General features: G+C 43.7%; 1 protein-coding gene across 1 annotated transcript in view; it reads left to right on the top strand.

The window, feature by feature from the left end:
• Nucleotides 1–15,166, top strand: part of LOC138246530 (uncharacterized) — a 59,984-nt gene extending 44,818 nt beyond the window's left edge. The window contains exon 2 of the mRNA XM_069201189.1: nt 11,482–15,166. Coding sequence (XP_069057290.1) covers nt 11,506–12,729 — 1,224 coding nt within the window. The 5' untranslated portion in view covers nt 11,482–11,505 and the 3' untranslated portion in view covers nt 12,730–15,166. The remainder of the gene's footprint in view (nt 1–11,481) is intronic.
• Nucleotides 15,167–16,363: the final 1,197 nt, after the last annotated feature.

The following is a 16,363-nucleotide window of genomic DNA, read 5'->3' as shown; positions in this document are numbered from 1 at the left end:
CTATGATTCTAAGCATTGTTATACTAGAAACATGGATAACTTAGGCATGGACTAAAATAGCTAGGCCTCAAGTTGTCTGATTACCTGTGAAGGAATCAAGAAGGATTAATACAACAGTTCAATGAACCTCTCAAATGAAATGTTGCACATGGATTAAAAAACATTAGAACCTTCTAGAATTACGTTTTCAAACTCAAGCATAGAGTTTTGCATGAGGACAAGAAAATAATCTGAATGAATTCTGTAACATCATAGGAAAGGTATTTAAGGGACTCATTATGCACACACAATGTAACATCTAGAATTCAAGCACTTTAGGTTCTTAGAATGCAGGAACATGAATTACGCACACTGCGAATTTCCACAAGAGTTTGTAAATGCCATGAAATGGCTACGCACAATGAATAACATGAATTAAGCACAAGAAACGAATTGCGCGTCTTGCCGACTCGAATGTCACCACGTAAATGCCAGGAAATGGTAACACACAAAGAATATCATGAATTAAGCACAAGAAATGAATCGCATGACTTGCCAATTCGAATGCCACCATGACATTGCCATGAAATGGTAGCGCACAATGAATAACATGAATTAAGCACAGGAAATGAATCGCGTGCCTGGCCGATTCAAATACCACCATGTAAATGCCATGAAATGGTAGCGCTCAACGAATAACCTGAATTAAGTACAAAAATGAATTGCACGTCTTGCCGATTCGAAGGCCACCATGTGAATCCCTGGAAATGGTAGCGCTCAATGAATAACATGAATTAAGCACAAGAAATGAATCACACGTCTTGCCGATTCGAAGGCCACCATGTGAATGCCAGGAAATGGTAGCGCACAGTGAATAACATGAATTAAGCACAGGAAATGAATCGCGCGTCTTGCCGATTCGAATGCCACCATAAGAATGTTATAAAATGGTAGCGCACAGTGAATAACATGAATTAAGCACAAGAAATGAATTGCGCGTCTTGACGATTCGAATGCCACCATGTGAATGCCTGGAAATGGTAGCGCTCAATGAATAACATGAATTAAGCACAAGAAATAAATCGCGCGTCTTGCCGATTCGAATGCCACCATATGAATGCCTGGAAATGGTAGCGCTCAATAAATAACATGAATTAAGCACAAGAAATGAATCGCGCATCTTGCCGATTCGAAGGCCACCAGTGATTGGCAGGAAATGGTAGCGCACATTCACACGCACAAGAACCAAAATGTTTCATCATGCAAATTAGGCCCAAGAATTCGAAAGCCTTCGAGAACTGGATTGGGGGCCCAGCCCGACCTCCGTCTTATCGCCCTGATCAAGAATCACAAACTAAGTGAAAGCGCAAGGCCTGGAAGGTCAAAGTAGGCCTCCGGAACAGGAGCTCAGGAAGTTGCTGCTGCTCTGCACCAGGACTTCTGAATAGTGAGCACGTGGAGCTGGGCTGGCTCCCTTATATAGAGTCTTGGCCCAGCCCACAAACCACACCCAGACATGCTGCAGGGAAAGCTTGCAGCAATACATTGCATATGAACAGTATTTATAAGCACCTTGAAAATAAGTCTTCAGGATTAAACTCTGCAATGCAAAAGGTTAAACAACAGCATATCAGCACAATGCATAAATTACGTTATCTTGAAAGTGCTAGGTTTTTGCCTTCTAGTCGCCCGTAGAGCGCGCACTGCCCTGATGTTGACAATAACACCTGATGGTATTCTTGTGTGTGTATGAGTCCACCTTTCCCTCGCTTTGTGTTACCAATAAGAATTTTTTTTTTAATTTTTTTTATTTGAACCAACTTCATGCTTAATTAACAATAGAAAGGCTCTTAAAGCGAAACTACTACAATTTCTTTACAATGAAAATGTATTCCATCGACCCTCTCTTGAACTTACTCTTGCGCCACTGCTAACCCTAACCCTAAACCTAACTGTACTGAACCCTAATGCTATTGCCCATACCCTAAACCTTAATCTTAATTTATCTTTTATAACCCTTTACCTAGCCTCTTGTAGTAACTGTATTACTTTCTTTAAATAATTATTTTTCTGCTGTAGTTGATTATATGAAATAATCAACTACAGCAGTCCTGCAGGTCCTGCGTCACTTAAAGCTCTGGGGTAAACACGAGCTGGGGCGGAATGGTAGGGGTAGAAGGTGGACTTGGGAAGGGGGCACGGAAAAAACAAGGCAGCAGGGAACAGCCCAGACAGGAAGTAGGACAACAAGTAATAGGGGAGGGAAGAAAAGAGGTGAGAAGGGGCACATGCAGGCCAGAGTATGTGCGGCGAAAAGTCAGATGCTATATAATGTAGAAAAGAGTTGTGGGACTCCTCAAAACATGAAAGAGTAATTTTGTACAAAAAAGTAAAAGGAGCAGCAAAGACAGGAATTGTCACGCATTGGTTCGTATTTCTCTAAAGTTAACACTTGGTTCTCTGAGCACTACAAGACCTGTACTGCTACACCTTGTGCTCCCAACTCTGGACCCTTGTTCTTGGACAGCAGCCCCTAGCGCTCTACCTTCTCCAGGCCCCTCTTAGCTCACCTGCTCTCCTGGGAGTAGCAGCCCACAAGCCCAACGTCTTGCTGACTGTGACAGAATGTGGGGGAAGAGCCAAGCCAACCAGGGGAAAGAGCATAGGATGGGCACGCCACTTATACTGCTGACTTCCACTCAAGCATAGATGAAGAAATAGAAGAGAGACTGCTGCCATTGACCATTTCTCTAATGAGAGATTCTCTTGGAGTTTTGGTAAAGTGTCACTCCCCAAAAGAGCCAAATAAAATACAATGTGGCAATCAAATTCAATATAAAGGCAGACACATGTTGTAGTAAATAACAAAATGTTATTACAGAAAGGCTCTTGAAACAACTTAGAGTAACAGTGGGCTATATTTTAGTTCTACATAATAAAAGTTACTATTTATTGCCACAAAGTGATAGTTAGCATGTGTTTTACATGTAAAAAGCAGAATAGAATGAGTTCAGTATCTTGGCCAGCTTTTCCTGCCACACTGTTCATCCCATTCGGTATCATTCCAAGATGGCCGACAGATTTTACATAGCCCAGGAGAAATATTTTTCCTTTTATTACTCTTTTATTTTTCTCTATCTTTGCCAAATGTGCAATCCATTCCAGAGCTTGCAAGGGCAGGATTTTTGTACCAGTTAACACTTAGAAATTTATTGGCATTAGGGCTGGACAGCCAGTTTCAGGTCTTGGCGCTGAGTCAACATCCTGTGATTCTGGGCAAAAAAACACATCTCCTTGTGCCTCCTTGTGGAGCTGAACACAGGCAAACAGTAACAGAGCAGGAAACCAAGACAAGAAAAAAGTAGTCCCCCAAAGAACGCCTAAACAACCATAGCGCAATGATACAGTACTTAATCTCTGCTCCGTGGGACGAATGGAAGAGAAAAAGGAGGGACAAAGAGGCAGGACTGACCTCTAGCAAGCAAGGATTTTTAAAGGACACTGTCAGACAAATGAAAAGCAGTGGCAAGCAGTGGGCGGAGTTTAACCCCACTAAGCATACACAACAGGTCGCTAAGTGGCAGCGCAAGCGCTGTCCAGACTCGCCCTAAAAAAGGGAACATATTTATCAGGTTGTAGAATTTAGGTTATAGCTGATATGATGTAGTGGGGTATGTGACAGCTTCTAGGAACAAAGTGCAGGTCTTATCGGGCTGTAGAAATGCAACCATGTAAATGTAATGCAGCATCTGTCTGGCGCACTTCATTTTTTGTAGTCTTAGTAGGTAGTGTGGAGCATTATGGAATAAATTGTGGGCAGTTCACGTGGAACAACACCAAACAGATAGAGCTAGACCTTCTAGGAGAATCCAAGATGAGGGAAGATGGATCAAAGGGTTTGCATGATGAGATAGTAATCTATAGTAACTTGCTTTAGTTGTGTAATTAGGGATTGGTCTGAGCTTATGATCACTCCAAGATTTATTCCTTATGAAGTTGTGGTTGGTGGTGGACCAAGTTATTCTTCAAATTTCCTCATGTGACGATCTCTGTTTTGTATGAGTTGAGACAGAGGTGCCTCGGTTGAGATGACTGGTCTACAGCTTGGAGTCATTAGTTTAGGGCACAAAAGTCCATCAAATTCCTCATGTTAGGATGTTTGTTTTTTGTGAGTTGAGACAGAGGTGCCTCAGTCGAGATGATTGGTCCACAGCTTGGAGTCATTAGTTTAGGGAACACAAGGTCATGCTTGCAGTATTTCTGAGCTTGTGGATTATCTCAGTGTTGTCCATATTGTGGTAGTTGGACAGAGATCTCTGATGAGGTCTTAGTAGAGTGTCATCATATGTATTGAAGAAAAGGGGAGAAATGATAGAACATTTGGATTCCAGTGTTAATCTGGAACTGAGATCATGTTAGTGAGACAATGCTTATTCACTCAGATAGTTAGGAGGATATGCTGTCAAGAACTATACCTTGGCTGCTCAGCAAACGTTTTTTTACAAAAACAAACTCCCACAGCGATAGTCTGTTTCTGTTAAACAGAAGAATAATGACCCGGATCCCCTGTGAATTCTTCCCCATATATGGGGTTAATTTTGGTTTATTTCTTGTCAGGACCTCCAGACATTTCCTGGCAGTCACAAAGAGAGAAAAAGTACCCTCCTATCCCCAATCGGGACAGATGGTTGATGTATTTAAACTGATTGCCCAAAGTCCTTTGGGCTGTCAGTGGAGGGTTTCCACCGGCTGAGCTATATTTGTCTCTGCTGCTGGAAACATGACCGTCCACCCATCTCAAAATAGAGTGGCTGGGCTGTTAAAAAGTCCAGCCACTCTTTTGCAAGTCACCAAGGAGGTCCATTATAAGGGCATGGAATTCCTGGGTAAAATGCATTATCAATATAATGTACTTTATGTACCATAATCACTCCAATAAACTGTTTGAATCCTTGGTGTGTTGCTGCTCTTTTATATGAAAGAGGCATAATATTTGCTGACATTAAGAATTAAAACAGAAGCTATAATGCAAGAATGAACACACCAGGAGGCTGGTAGATATTTGTTTGAAAAATATATTATAGTTACTGTATTGCTACATGCACTACGTGCATGCGGCAGCAATACATGCAAGGTAAACAGTGGTGCAGAGTGTGGACCATTGGCCTCTGCTTTCATTGGCCTTCGCTTTCATTGGCCTTCGCTTCCATTTTGGTTCACGACTCCATTTTGTCGAGTCTGGTTCGGTGCGTAAGGCACTGTTCTGTGTTTTTCCACAAGCTTCGGCAAGCTGAAGGGTGGGGTGTTTTTCTGCTCAACTTCGCTCCATCTGCCTGGTACGAAGGGCGCTATTTACATTCCACGAGCTATCAGTTAGAACAACAGGGGGATGCGCCTGTACACAAGGAGGAATGCAAGCTTCACCTTGGAGTCCTCTCCTGGGAACTTGGCCCGTTCTGAGGAGACGTCTCGAAGGGTGAACAAGGTACCGCTGATTGCACAATTTGTAAAGGAGGGGGTCTTTTTCTAGAAAAGACTCCTGGGCGTTAGTAAATACTATAAAAGTTGGGGGCCTAGATGGGCTGGTTTAGGAACTCTCTTCTGGGTTGGACGCAACGCCAGGAGGACTGATTGTCCCGAACAGAGGCTCACTGTGTCAGCTGATTTGGGTTCCCCAGCTTTGTGTACGGCGGAGGGATGCAGACGCTCTTTTCGGTGAAGCTTTTCAATTTATTAAGTGTATTGTGTGTGCGCGCGTAATGTGTACTTATTCTTGCAGTCATTTTCATGCTATTGAGCATTGAAGTATATTATGTGTGCGCGCGTAATATGCACTTATTCTTGCAGTCATTTTCATGCTATTGAGCATTGAGGTATATTGTGTGTGCTTGTATTATATGCACTTACTCTTGCAATTATTCACAGAGTGCTTATATCTTTATCATTATTCTCATGTTATTCTCCTGATGTATATATATATATATTAGTGTGGTTTAGCTTTGCTAGCTGAGAACTTGCCCCTTAAATAAACTTGATTATTCTACTTACGAAGGTGTTTGAGAGTGATTGCTTTACATTGTGCCTTAAAATATCCTGAAGTGCATAGTTTTGATATTCTGAAGAGTAAAGCAGCACAAATTGGCGTAGTCGGCAGGATTCGAAAAAAAAAAAAAGGGAAAATGCTTAATAAGATCAAAGCGAGCTCAAAAGCAGGTTCTCAGGTAGCAAATCCAGACATAGAGATACCGGGGTGGGAAATCGCTCCGTACAAACTATTAGCTCAGGAATGGTCACGTTGTGCTGGTTTGTGTGAAAATTGGAATGCGTGTATGTTAAATGTGGAACCTGAAGATCTTCTCATTTGTTTACGGAAAGTTTCGATTGACAAGGGAAGGGAGGTTTGTGCGTTGGGGAGGCGAGGCTGGATCTTGCTTTCTGCGTACCGAAAGTTGTATGAAAAATGTTTACAGTTACAAAAAGACCACGAGCAGCTGGAGAAGGAGTTAGTGGAAGCCCGAAATTCCTCTACCATGCTAGCTTGTCAAAATAAATTATTAAGTGATAAGTTGGAAATGTACCAACTGGTTGCAGAGAGAACGGCTGTTAGCGTAGCTAAATATAAACACAAGAAACGAAGAGGGAAAGTTAATAAAAAGAAGGTGCATTTAGCTATCTCTCAGGCAGGATTAGCCTTTGACCCTGAATTTTGGGATGGAAACATCTGGGATACATCTGATTTTTCAGATGGGTCCGGGGGCGATGACTGCCAAGATGTTAGACAGGAGAAGACAGAGCGCAGGAATGTTGTCCGTGCGCAGCCCATATATCGGCGAAAGTTACAGCATAGCCCAGCTAATCCTGGAGGGGTGATGTTGGATGCCCTGGAGGATTATACACAGCAAGAACTAAGTGATGTGATAAACAGATTTCGACAGAGGTCTGGGGAAACATTGCTTACGTGGTTGGTACGGGTGCACGATATGGGGGGCCAGGGGGTCCAATTGGATCACGGCGACGCCCCGAGGCTTTGTATGTTAAGTACAGACCCGGTTATTCAAAATGAGTTTAGAACCTATCCAGGGAATGGTCCCATGACCAATTTGTTAGAGCTAGCGGCGCAAGGGTGTGCTCAGAAGTATCCGACAGAGTCAGACTGGCCGCCTAATGATAAACCTTGGTATACTTTGAGAGATGCAGTACAGAGATTGAAGGAAGAAGGGATGAAAACAGCTATCTTTATGGGTAATGCCCATGATTTGATGAATGGAATGTTAAGTGTGTCTGTGCGAAACCGGCTGATTAGGGCCGCTCCTCCTGCATATAAGCATGTCATCATGACTTTGTTAATTAATCAGACAGGTAACCCATTGTCTCAGGTGGTAGAAGCGGTGCGTGAGTTAAGTGATTTAGGAGAATGGGCTAAGCCAGAGAGGAATTCACGGTCTGAGAATCGTACTGATAACAACAGGGTGACAAGGCGAGACATGTTTCAGGCCTTGATGCGAGATGGGGTGACCAGGAATGAAATTGATGGGATAAGCACCAAGGACATGTGGGAAATGTACCGCAAACGCGGTTTGGATAAAAAGGAGGGGAGTAGGAAAGGGAACAAGAAGGATAACAAAGTGGTGAACCAGAGAAAGGCAGGAGGGGAGGAGCGTGAGAGTGAAATGGGGGAGAGAGGGAGAAAACCCCACAGTAGAGAGAGATCCCCAGAGGACGGAAATTGGGAGGAAGAGCACCGAAGCGCAGAGGGAACCCGGAGCAGGGAGAGAGACCGGGAACTGACAGGTTCTGGGAAAACTCGAGGAAGAGAGTGGGAGAGGGAGCTGGTAAGCTCAGAGAGGTTGCGAAGCAGAGACAGGGAGGAGGAGTTCCCTGAGAATTACCGCAAACTGTATCCAGATTTGACTTGGGCAGACTCTGATGTGCGCAGAGTGAAAATAGATTAGGAAACAGGCCAAACTCCGGTGCAGGGATGGGCTCGCAAAGATAACAGACCTCATGTCAAAGTAGAAATTTATTGGAAACGTGGGAATGTTCAAAAAGTTCGAGCCCTCGTTGACACCGGAGCGGAGGCCACCTTGATTCATGGTAATCCAAGAAAATTCAGGGGACAGTACTTTACCATTACGGGATTGGGCGGAAAAGAAACCCCGGCAGTGCAGATAGTGGTTCCCATGAAAATAGGGGCACTTCCAAAGAGAGAATACACTGTCCTGATTGTGCCCATTCCCGAATACATTATTGGAATTGACATTTTGAAAGGGATGACCCTACATTTGGAAGATGGATGTTATCAATTTGGTTCCAAAAGATTTATATCAATAGCCGCCGCAAGGGTGGGGCTGTTGAAGATTCCTCCGGTAACAATTCCCCAAGCTACTAAAGTGATTCAAATGAAACAGTACAGAATACCGGGAGGACATGAGGAGATTAGCCAGACTATACATGATTTACTAGAGGCCGGGGTAATAGTTCCCATCACCACTGCGTGGAATAATGCCCTCTGGCCTGTTCGTAAAAGTGATAACAGTTGGAGGATTTGCATTGATTATCGCCAATTGAATAAACATACACCTCCTCTGACTGCAGCGGTCCCAGACACCATTACCTTGATTGAGAACATACAGAAACACAGTGGGACTTGGTATGCAACCATTGACATTGCCAATGCCTTCTTTACGATACCAATAGCTACTGAGAGCCAGCCTCAGCTGGCATTCCAATGGGCGGGGCGTCAGTACACCTTCTGTAGATTACCCATGGGGTATTTACATAGCCCCACTATCTGCCACCGGCTGGTGGCAGAGCATTTGGATGAAGTACCAGTGGTTCCTGGAGTGCAAATTTCCCACTATATAGATGACGTGATGATGCAGGGAGAGACGCAAGAACAGGTGCAAATTCAGCTAGACAGGGTGGTGGAACATTTGCAGAATCAAGGGTGGGAGATTAACCCCGAGAAAGTGCAGGGACCGTCTCAGAGCGTGAAATTTTTGGGCATTCAGTGGAATCAGGGACACAGAGAAGTGTTGCCAAAAGTGAAACAAAAGATTAAGGAATTCGCAGTACCGCGAAATCGGAAGGAAGCCCAGAGTTTTATTGGACTATTCGGGTATTGGAGACAACATATACCCCATTTGTCTCAGATTTTGGCCCCATTGTACAAAGTTACACGAAAGAAAAATGCGTTTGAATGGGGAGAGCAGGAGCAGCGCGCGTTTGAATTGGCGAAAGACGCCATTCAGCATGCTTTGGATTTGTGGCCGATTCGAGAGGGAGACATTGAGTTGAATGTGACAGTCCAGGGGCAGTATGCCAATTGGAGTTTATGGCAAAAACAAGGAAGAAAGAGGGTGCCCCTGGGATTTTGGACAAAGAAGTTACCTGAGGCAGGAGAGCGGTATACTCCCTTTGAGAAGCAGCTGCTGGCCTGCTATTGGGCCCTGGTTGATACTGAGCAAATTACACTGGGACACAATGTGATTTTAAGGCCTGAAATTCCCATCATGCAGTGGGTGATGAGTTCCCCAAAAACTCATAGAATTGGACATGCGCAAGAAGCCAGCATTATAAAATGGAAATGGTATGTCCAGGACAGGGCACGAGCGGGTCCAAAAGGGACCGCCGTTTTGCATGAGCAGGTAGCGCAGGCTCCAGTGGAGAATTCTGAAATGTTGCATGATGTACCTTCAGTGTGTGAATCCCCAGTAGGGTGGGGCCAGCCGTTCGCAGACTTGTCTGCAGATGACAAAAAACATGTGTGGTTCACAGATGGTTCAGCAAAATATGTTGGAGCGAAAAGGCACTGGAAGGCAGTGTCCTATAATCCTGTTACCAAGAAGCTTTTGACAACTACAGGACAGGGAAAAAGTAGCCAGTATGCAGAGCTTTATGCCGTGTATCAGGCTTTAAAACAGGAGCTACCCGGAAAATGTCACATTTATGCAGATTCCTGGTCTACCGCCAATGGGTTAGCTACTTGGCTTCCCACGTGGCATGCACATCAGTACAAAATCCATAACAAAGAGGTATGGGGGAAGGAGTTATGGCAGGAGATCTGGGAAATGTTACCTCAAAGCACCGTGACTGTCTATCATGTGGACGCTCACTGTCCAACTGATTCATTAGACCGATGGTTCAATTGTCTTGCAGACGATCGAGCCAAGATTCAAGAGGCTGAAGTGGAGGCGCAGAGTTCTGATTTGGTGGGAATGGCTAAATGGGCACACCAGAAATGCGGACATCTTGGAGAAAAGGCTACTCACAGGTGGGCTGAGATTAGAGGGATGCATCTTCCCCTAGATTTGATTAAAACAGCGATCATTGAATGTCCCATTTGTCAGCATGCACAGCACAGACCGGTCCCACAGGTGGTGAGAGGCCAGCTAGGTAGAGGTAAATTGCCAGGACAGATTTGGCAGATTGATTACATTGGACCAATGCCAGTGAGCAGAGGGTGTCAGTATGCCTGCACTGTGGTAGACACTTACTCTGGTTATCTCATAGCCTTTCCCTGCAAGCGCGCAACTCAGCAGAGCACCCTGAAAACACTAGATCTGTTGATTCTGTACTATGGAGTGCCACTCCAGATTCAAAGTGATAACGCCAGCCACTTCAAGGGCAGACTAGTGCAGGACTATTGTGCACAACGCAATATTGAGTGGATTTTTCACATACCTTACTACCCACAAGCAGCGGGACTGATTGAGAGAATGAATGGGTTGCTGAAAGAACAATTGCGTAAACTGAATGATGGGACACTGAAGGGGTGGAGGGATAATTTGTATGATGCTTTGCAAATTTTGAACAACCGACCCCTAACAAATGCCGAGACACCTCTCATGAGAATGCTGACGCCTGCTTTACAGATTAATCCGTTTACAACGAGCAATACCATTATGTATTGGGAAACAGCTCCAGGAGCTTTGGCCCCATATCGAGCTACACCAGAATCTGCAGGACTTGACTTACATGCTTTACACATGCATCAATTGAAACCTAGAGACATCACTCTGATTGAAACTGGGGTGGGAATTCAGATTCCCCCTGAGCATTACGGTCTGATCGCCCCTCGATCTGGGCTTGCCTTGAGGGGCATCCAAGTTTTAGGAGGCGTGATAGATGCAGACTACCAAGGCGAGTTGAAAGTCATTCTCTTGAACAGTGGTGACACAGACCTAGTGGTGCAACCTGGTGATCGCGTTGCCCAAATTGTCATCATGCCGTTTTATGGAGGTGTTGTTAAGAAGGGGAGCGCCCCAGCTCTTCTCACTGTGAGAGGCAAAGGAGGGTTCGGATCTACTGACAAGAACCCAGGGGCCAAAGTGTGGATTGAATCCCCAAATAACCCTCCTCAACCCGCTGATGTCATCGCCACTGGACCAGACAATGTCCTGGTAGTTATGCGACCTGGTCAAGACAAATGGGAACATGTTCCCGCTGACAAATGCTATCTGCGAGAATGATAATACGTGTTTTGTCCTTTGTTCTTTTCAGATCATCCTGTGGAGTGCCTGTGCCATGAGTGTGGTGTATGGAGCCCGTTCGGGAGACTCCACCGGGGAGCGGGAGGGGCTCATAGCCCAAAAATTCAACCGTCAGCCGCAGATGCCAACGCTGCTGCATCAACCGAACAATGTTTGGATTCATCTAGCGCAGGAAGTGCTGAATATATCTCACTTCTGTATGAGTAACATGCAAAGCGTTCAAGATTTGATTACCACTTGTCTAGTGGCAGTGCCCACTCCTGCTGCTGTATTATTACACATCTTTAACAATACAAACCAGGATGGAATGGTGGATGTGAGTGACGTTCGCTCCCATCTGTCACTCTATGAGTACTGCCGTCATTGCCCGGAGGTGGGCAGGCGGTTGTGGAGGAACATGACATCTATACTCACGTTTAACATCTCAAATGGGGATGTGTGCTATTCATTGACCTGTGATCCTATGAAAATAGGTAAATGTGCTCAGCTCAAATTGGAGAAAAGAGACAAAAACTTAACTGCTGCACAACGGACGTTGTGCCACTCACGGACTGACCTAACCTGTTTGAATGTAAATAATTCAATGTTTTGCCAACATGTGGTGCCTGCTGCCAGCCACATTCAAAATGTTAAGTTGCCTAAAGGTTGGCTCTTTTCTTGTGGTAATCTTTCTTTTACTTATATTCCAGCCAATCTAACCGGAGGGCCTTGTGCCTGGTCACGCTTAGGCTTTCTCATGTTTCCCATGGATACTGCTCTACACCCTCGCTATACCAGAGACACTATTCAATTACCTACGGACTGTGATTCTGAAATTTCATTGCTGTCCAAAACAGAATATGTTAGTTTAGCTAGTTCTATCGTAGGGGTGCCAGGACTTGCAGTATATAATACCAGAGTTATTAATAAACTTGCATGTTTAGTAGTCAAGAATATTAACTATACATCAGCTGCCTTAGCTGAGCTGTTATTAGATGTACAGGGAATTAGAAGAGCTGCTTTGAAGAATCGCGCTGCTATTGATTATTTACTGCTTAAACACAACCATGGCTGCAGTGATTTTGAAGGATTATGTTGCTTCAATTTATCCGACCACTCCATATCAATCAACTCCCACATAGAGGCCCTGCATAAGTTGGTGAAGGGGGTGCAGCAGGATGTTGACAAGGGGTGGTGGGATTGGGCTTTTGGATGGCTGCCTAATTTAGGCCAACTGCGTTATATCTTTGGTGTAATCATTATCATAACAGTTTTTTAAATTTCATTATGTTGTTGTATTCAGTGCGTGCCTAACCTTCTATCTCAGTTTCGTCCAAGAGCATTGCCATTTCAGCTTATAGGATATACTTAGTTGTAAGTTGGCCAAATGGTCCAAGGGTGGAGATGTATTGCTACATGCACTACGTGCATGCGGCAGCAATACATGCAAGGTAAACAGTGGTGCAGAGTGTGGACCATTGGCCTCTGCTTTCATTGGCCTTCGCTTCCATTTTGGTTCACGACTCCATTTTGTCGAGTCTGGTTCGGTGCGTAAGGCACTGTTCTGTGTTTTTCCACAAGCTTCGGCAAGCTGAAGGGTGGGGTGTTTTTCTGCTCAACTTCGCTCCATCTGCCTGGTACGAAGGGCGCTATTTACATTCCACGAGCTATCAGTTAGAACAACAGGGGGATGCGCCTGTACACAAGGAGGAATGCAAGCTTCACCTTGGAGTCCTCTCCTGGGAACTTGGCCCGTTCAGAGGAGACGTCTCGAAGGGTGAACAAGGTACCGCCGATTGCACAATTTGTAAAGGAGGGGGTCTTTTTCTAGAAAAGACTCCTGGGCGTTAGTAAATACTATAAAAGTTGGGGGCCTAGATGGGCTGGTTTAGGAACTCTCTTCTGGGTTGGACGCAACGCCAGGAGGACTGATTGTCCCGAACAGAGGCTCCCTGTGTCAGCTGATTTGGGTTCCCCAGCTTTGTGTACGGCGGAGGGATGCAGACGCTCTTTTCGGTGAAGCTTTTCAATTTATTAAGTGTATTGTGTGTGCGCGCGTAATGTGTACTTATTCTTGCAGTCATTTTCATGCTATTGAGCATTGAAGTATATTATGTGTGCGCGCGTAAAATGCACTTATTCTTGCAGTCATTTTCATGCTATTGAGCATTGAGGTATATTGTGTGTGCTTGTATTATATGCACTTACTCTTGCAATTATTCAGAGTGCTTATATCTTTATCATTATTCTCATGTTATTCTCCTGATGTATATATATATATATTAGTGTGGTTTAGTTTTGCTAGCTGAGAACTTGCCCCTTAAATAAACTTGATTATTCTACTTACGAAGGTGTTTGAGAGTGATTGCTTTACATTGTGCCTTAAAATATCCTGAAGTGCATAGTTTTGATATTCTGAAGAGTAAAGCAGCACAGTTACTTTTATGAAAGGCAGATTTAAAAATGCTGTAGCTAAGAATAGGTAGCAACATGCAAAGATTCTAACTTTCCTACTGTTGGAGCAGATATGCTAATATGAGAAATTTCTAATGATTTGCGTATACATACTAATGAGAAATATTGATTAAAAAAACCTAATTATTGAAAATAACGTGTATGAGTAAAATGTGCCCACGGGGAGTGGTCACCAAGTGTGTTAACAATGCTAAAATACTGAAAAGATATACAAAATTATGTACTTATATGTTATATTTGAATGTATAACCTATGTTTTATGATGTTTCATATTCTTAACTTAGCCGAACTAGAGGCCTGGTCTGCGCTGGGCCTTGCTTGCTTAAACGTGAAGATACGATGAGCTGCCGAGGACTGGAACTGGAGAAAAGGACCTTGAACTGCACAGAAATTTCTGCAAATGTACCAGAGGACAGGAGATGATGAGGACAAAGTGATACAATTATGTGTAGAGTAGACTAAACGTACCTTCCCAGGACTTGAACAATAGAGGCACTGACTAAAAGACTGTGGGCAACAATTTTGTTACCTGAAGAGCCGGATGATGTTCTCATCGACAGAAGGACCAATCAAACTAATGGAACTTGATGCTTGAACCGACGCAAACAAGTGGTAAACAAAAACTATAGGTTAGAATCATAACCCTGCATAAGGTTGACCAATTAGCACTTTGTGGGACGGACTGAGAGAGCCTAATAAAAAGTCATGATAAGGGAAGGAAATTCAGAGCGGATAGGCGAAAGTTGATGACGTCAGGAGACACTGTCCAAAGTGCTGATAATTGGGCTTACTCTCTGTGAGCCTGATACTTACTGATGACCTGGAGACGAAGACTGACTCGTTGCTGATCTATCTTGGATAGGTAGCTATAACAGTGTGACTGACTAACGTGTGCTTTTTCTTCTAGGTACCAACTGCACTGTTATAAAATGTTTTTCTCTCTCTAGATAGATTTTTCAAAATTAATGATTTTTGTCTAAATTGTTTTCGCATGCAGACCCACATGCTGATGCTAATTTGAGTTAGGTAGGCTGACAAGGGTGACTTAATGATGACAGTTGACTGACTGACTTGCATTGCTGAATTATTCAAAATGTTAAAGAATTTGCTGACTTATGTTGATGCTCATTTTTGCTTATCAATAATTCTTGGTGAATAGTGCTTATGATGCTAATAAAGTTTGATTAACAATAAAGTCGAATAAAGGTTTTGATTAGAATTGTAACTAATAGGGAATTAAAAAAAACGATTAACTATGTGAGAGTGATGGTATTTTCTTATTAGATAGGGTTTTCTTGGCGTTTCTTGTGATTTAAATGTTTATTGATGATCCATTGGTTACCGCTTGACTGGGATACTCCATGCCATCCAAAAGGTTAATCGACCTATACGCATCCCCTTGTAAGTTTACTTACTAAGGACTAGGGGCGCTAAAACTATCATTACCTAAGGCGTGCAGAAAATAAATATGTTGCCATAAACATCTCCTTTCTGCTGGTCACGGTTCACTTAGAAAAACAAATCAAAGAAGCAAAAGCCCGATTTTGTTTTCGTTGTTTGAACTGCACCATTAGTTATGCTCTGTGTCCTGCCTTTGCCCTCAGCTGCTGGCCCCGGCAGCAGGCATTGTGATGGCAGAACCCAACTGTAGTAAGTTATTACAGTTGGGCAGTTATGTAGTGTCTTTACTACAGGTGATTAGAGATGTCACAAGTCACCTGCAGTATGGAAATTTGAGACAGGGTTTTATAAAGGGATTGCAGGCTACCATGTATTATAAGTACATATTAGTTGTGTTGGATTCCTGCTCTAGATTCCTTTGAGTGTGACCAAAAAACAGCGCGACTGCTTGAACAGTCACAAATGACTTGCAGTGTCTTATAGCAATGGGAGCAGTTAAAATGTTTCATTCATACAGTGGTTCTGCTTTAGCCCATAAGGTGTTCATGGGATTCAGGATTGTTATGGTTCCATAACCTGTGGATGGCCCGGGGTATACTCAATTACTGACCAAACCCCCACCAGATACTCTTTGGTATTCTCCTATATGTGCCTGATGTTGATCTCCATGGAAAGATGACAGAGTCCAAATTTGACTCATCTGACGCGCTCTCAAAATTGACTTTATTACACAATAATCAATGTCAGACAAGCACTCTCCAATAGGAAAGGTTGCAACTTCGCCATTGAAAGGAAAGCTGCTGACTCCCCAATGTCAGAGAGCTAGTTCAACAACACACCCCTGACAAGCAAATATTTTAGACCATGCTTCAGTTTTTAGGATAGAAGGCACATGCACTTTAATGCTCTGAACAATCGATTGATTGACACCGACTGAACAATCAATTAATCACATTAAAAAGCACTATGTGGTTGACTCTTTTCAGCACCCAACATTGCTGCCAAAGACCCTCCAGATTAGTCTAGTATGCTCTCTC

Source organism: Pleurodeles waltl, chromosome 7 (assembly GCF_031143425.1).
Source record: "Pleurodeles waltl isolate 20211129_DDA chromosome 7, aPleWal1.hap1.20221129, whole genome shotgun sequence".
In the NCBI taxonomy this organism is placed as follows: domain Eukaryota; kingdom Metazoa; phylum Chordata; class Amphibia; order Caudata; family Salamandridae; genus Pleurodeles; species Pleurodeles waltl.
The sequence above is the reverse complement of the archived record's forward strand: the minus strand, read 5'-3'. Positions and strand labels throughout refer to the sequence as shown.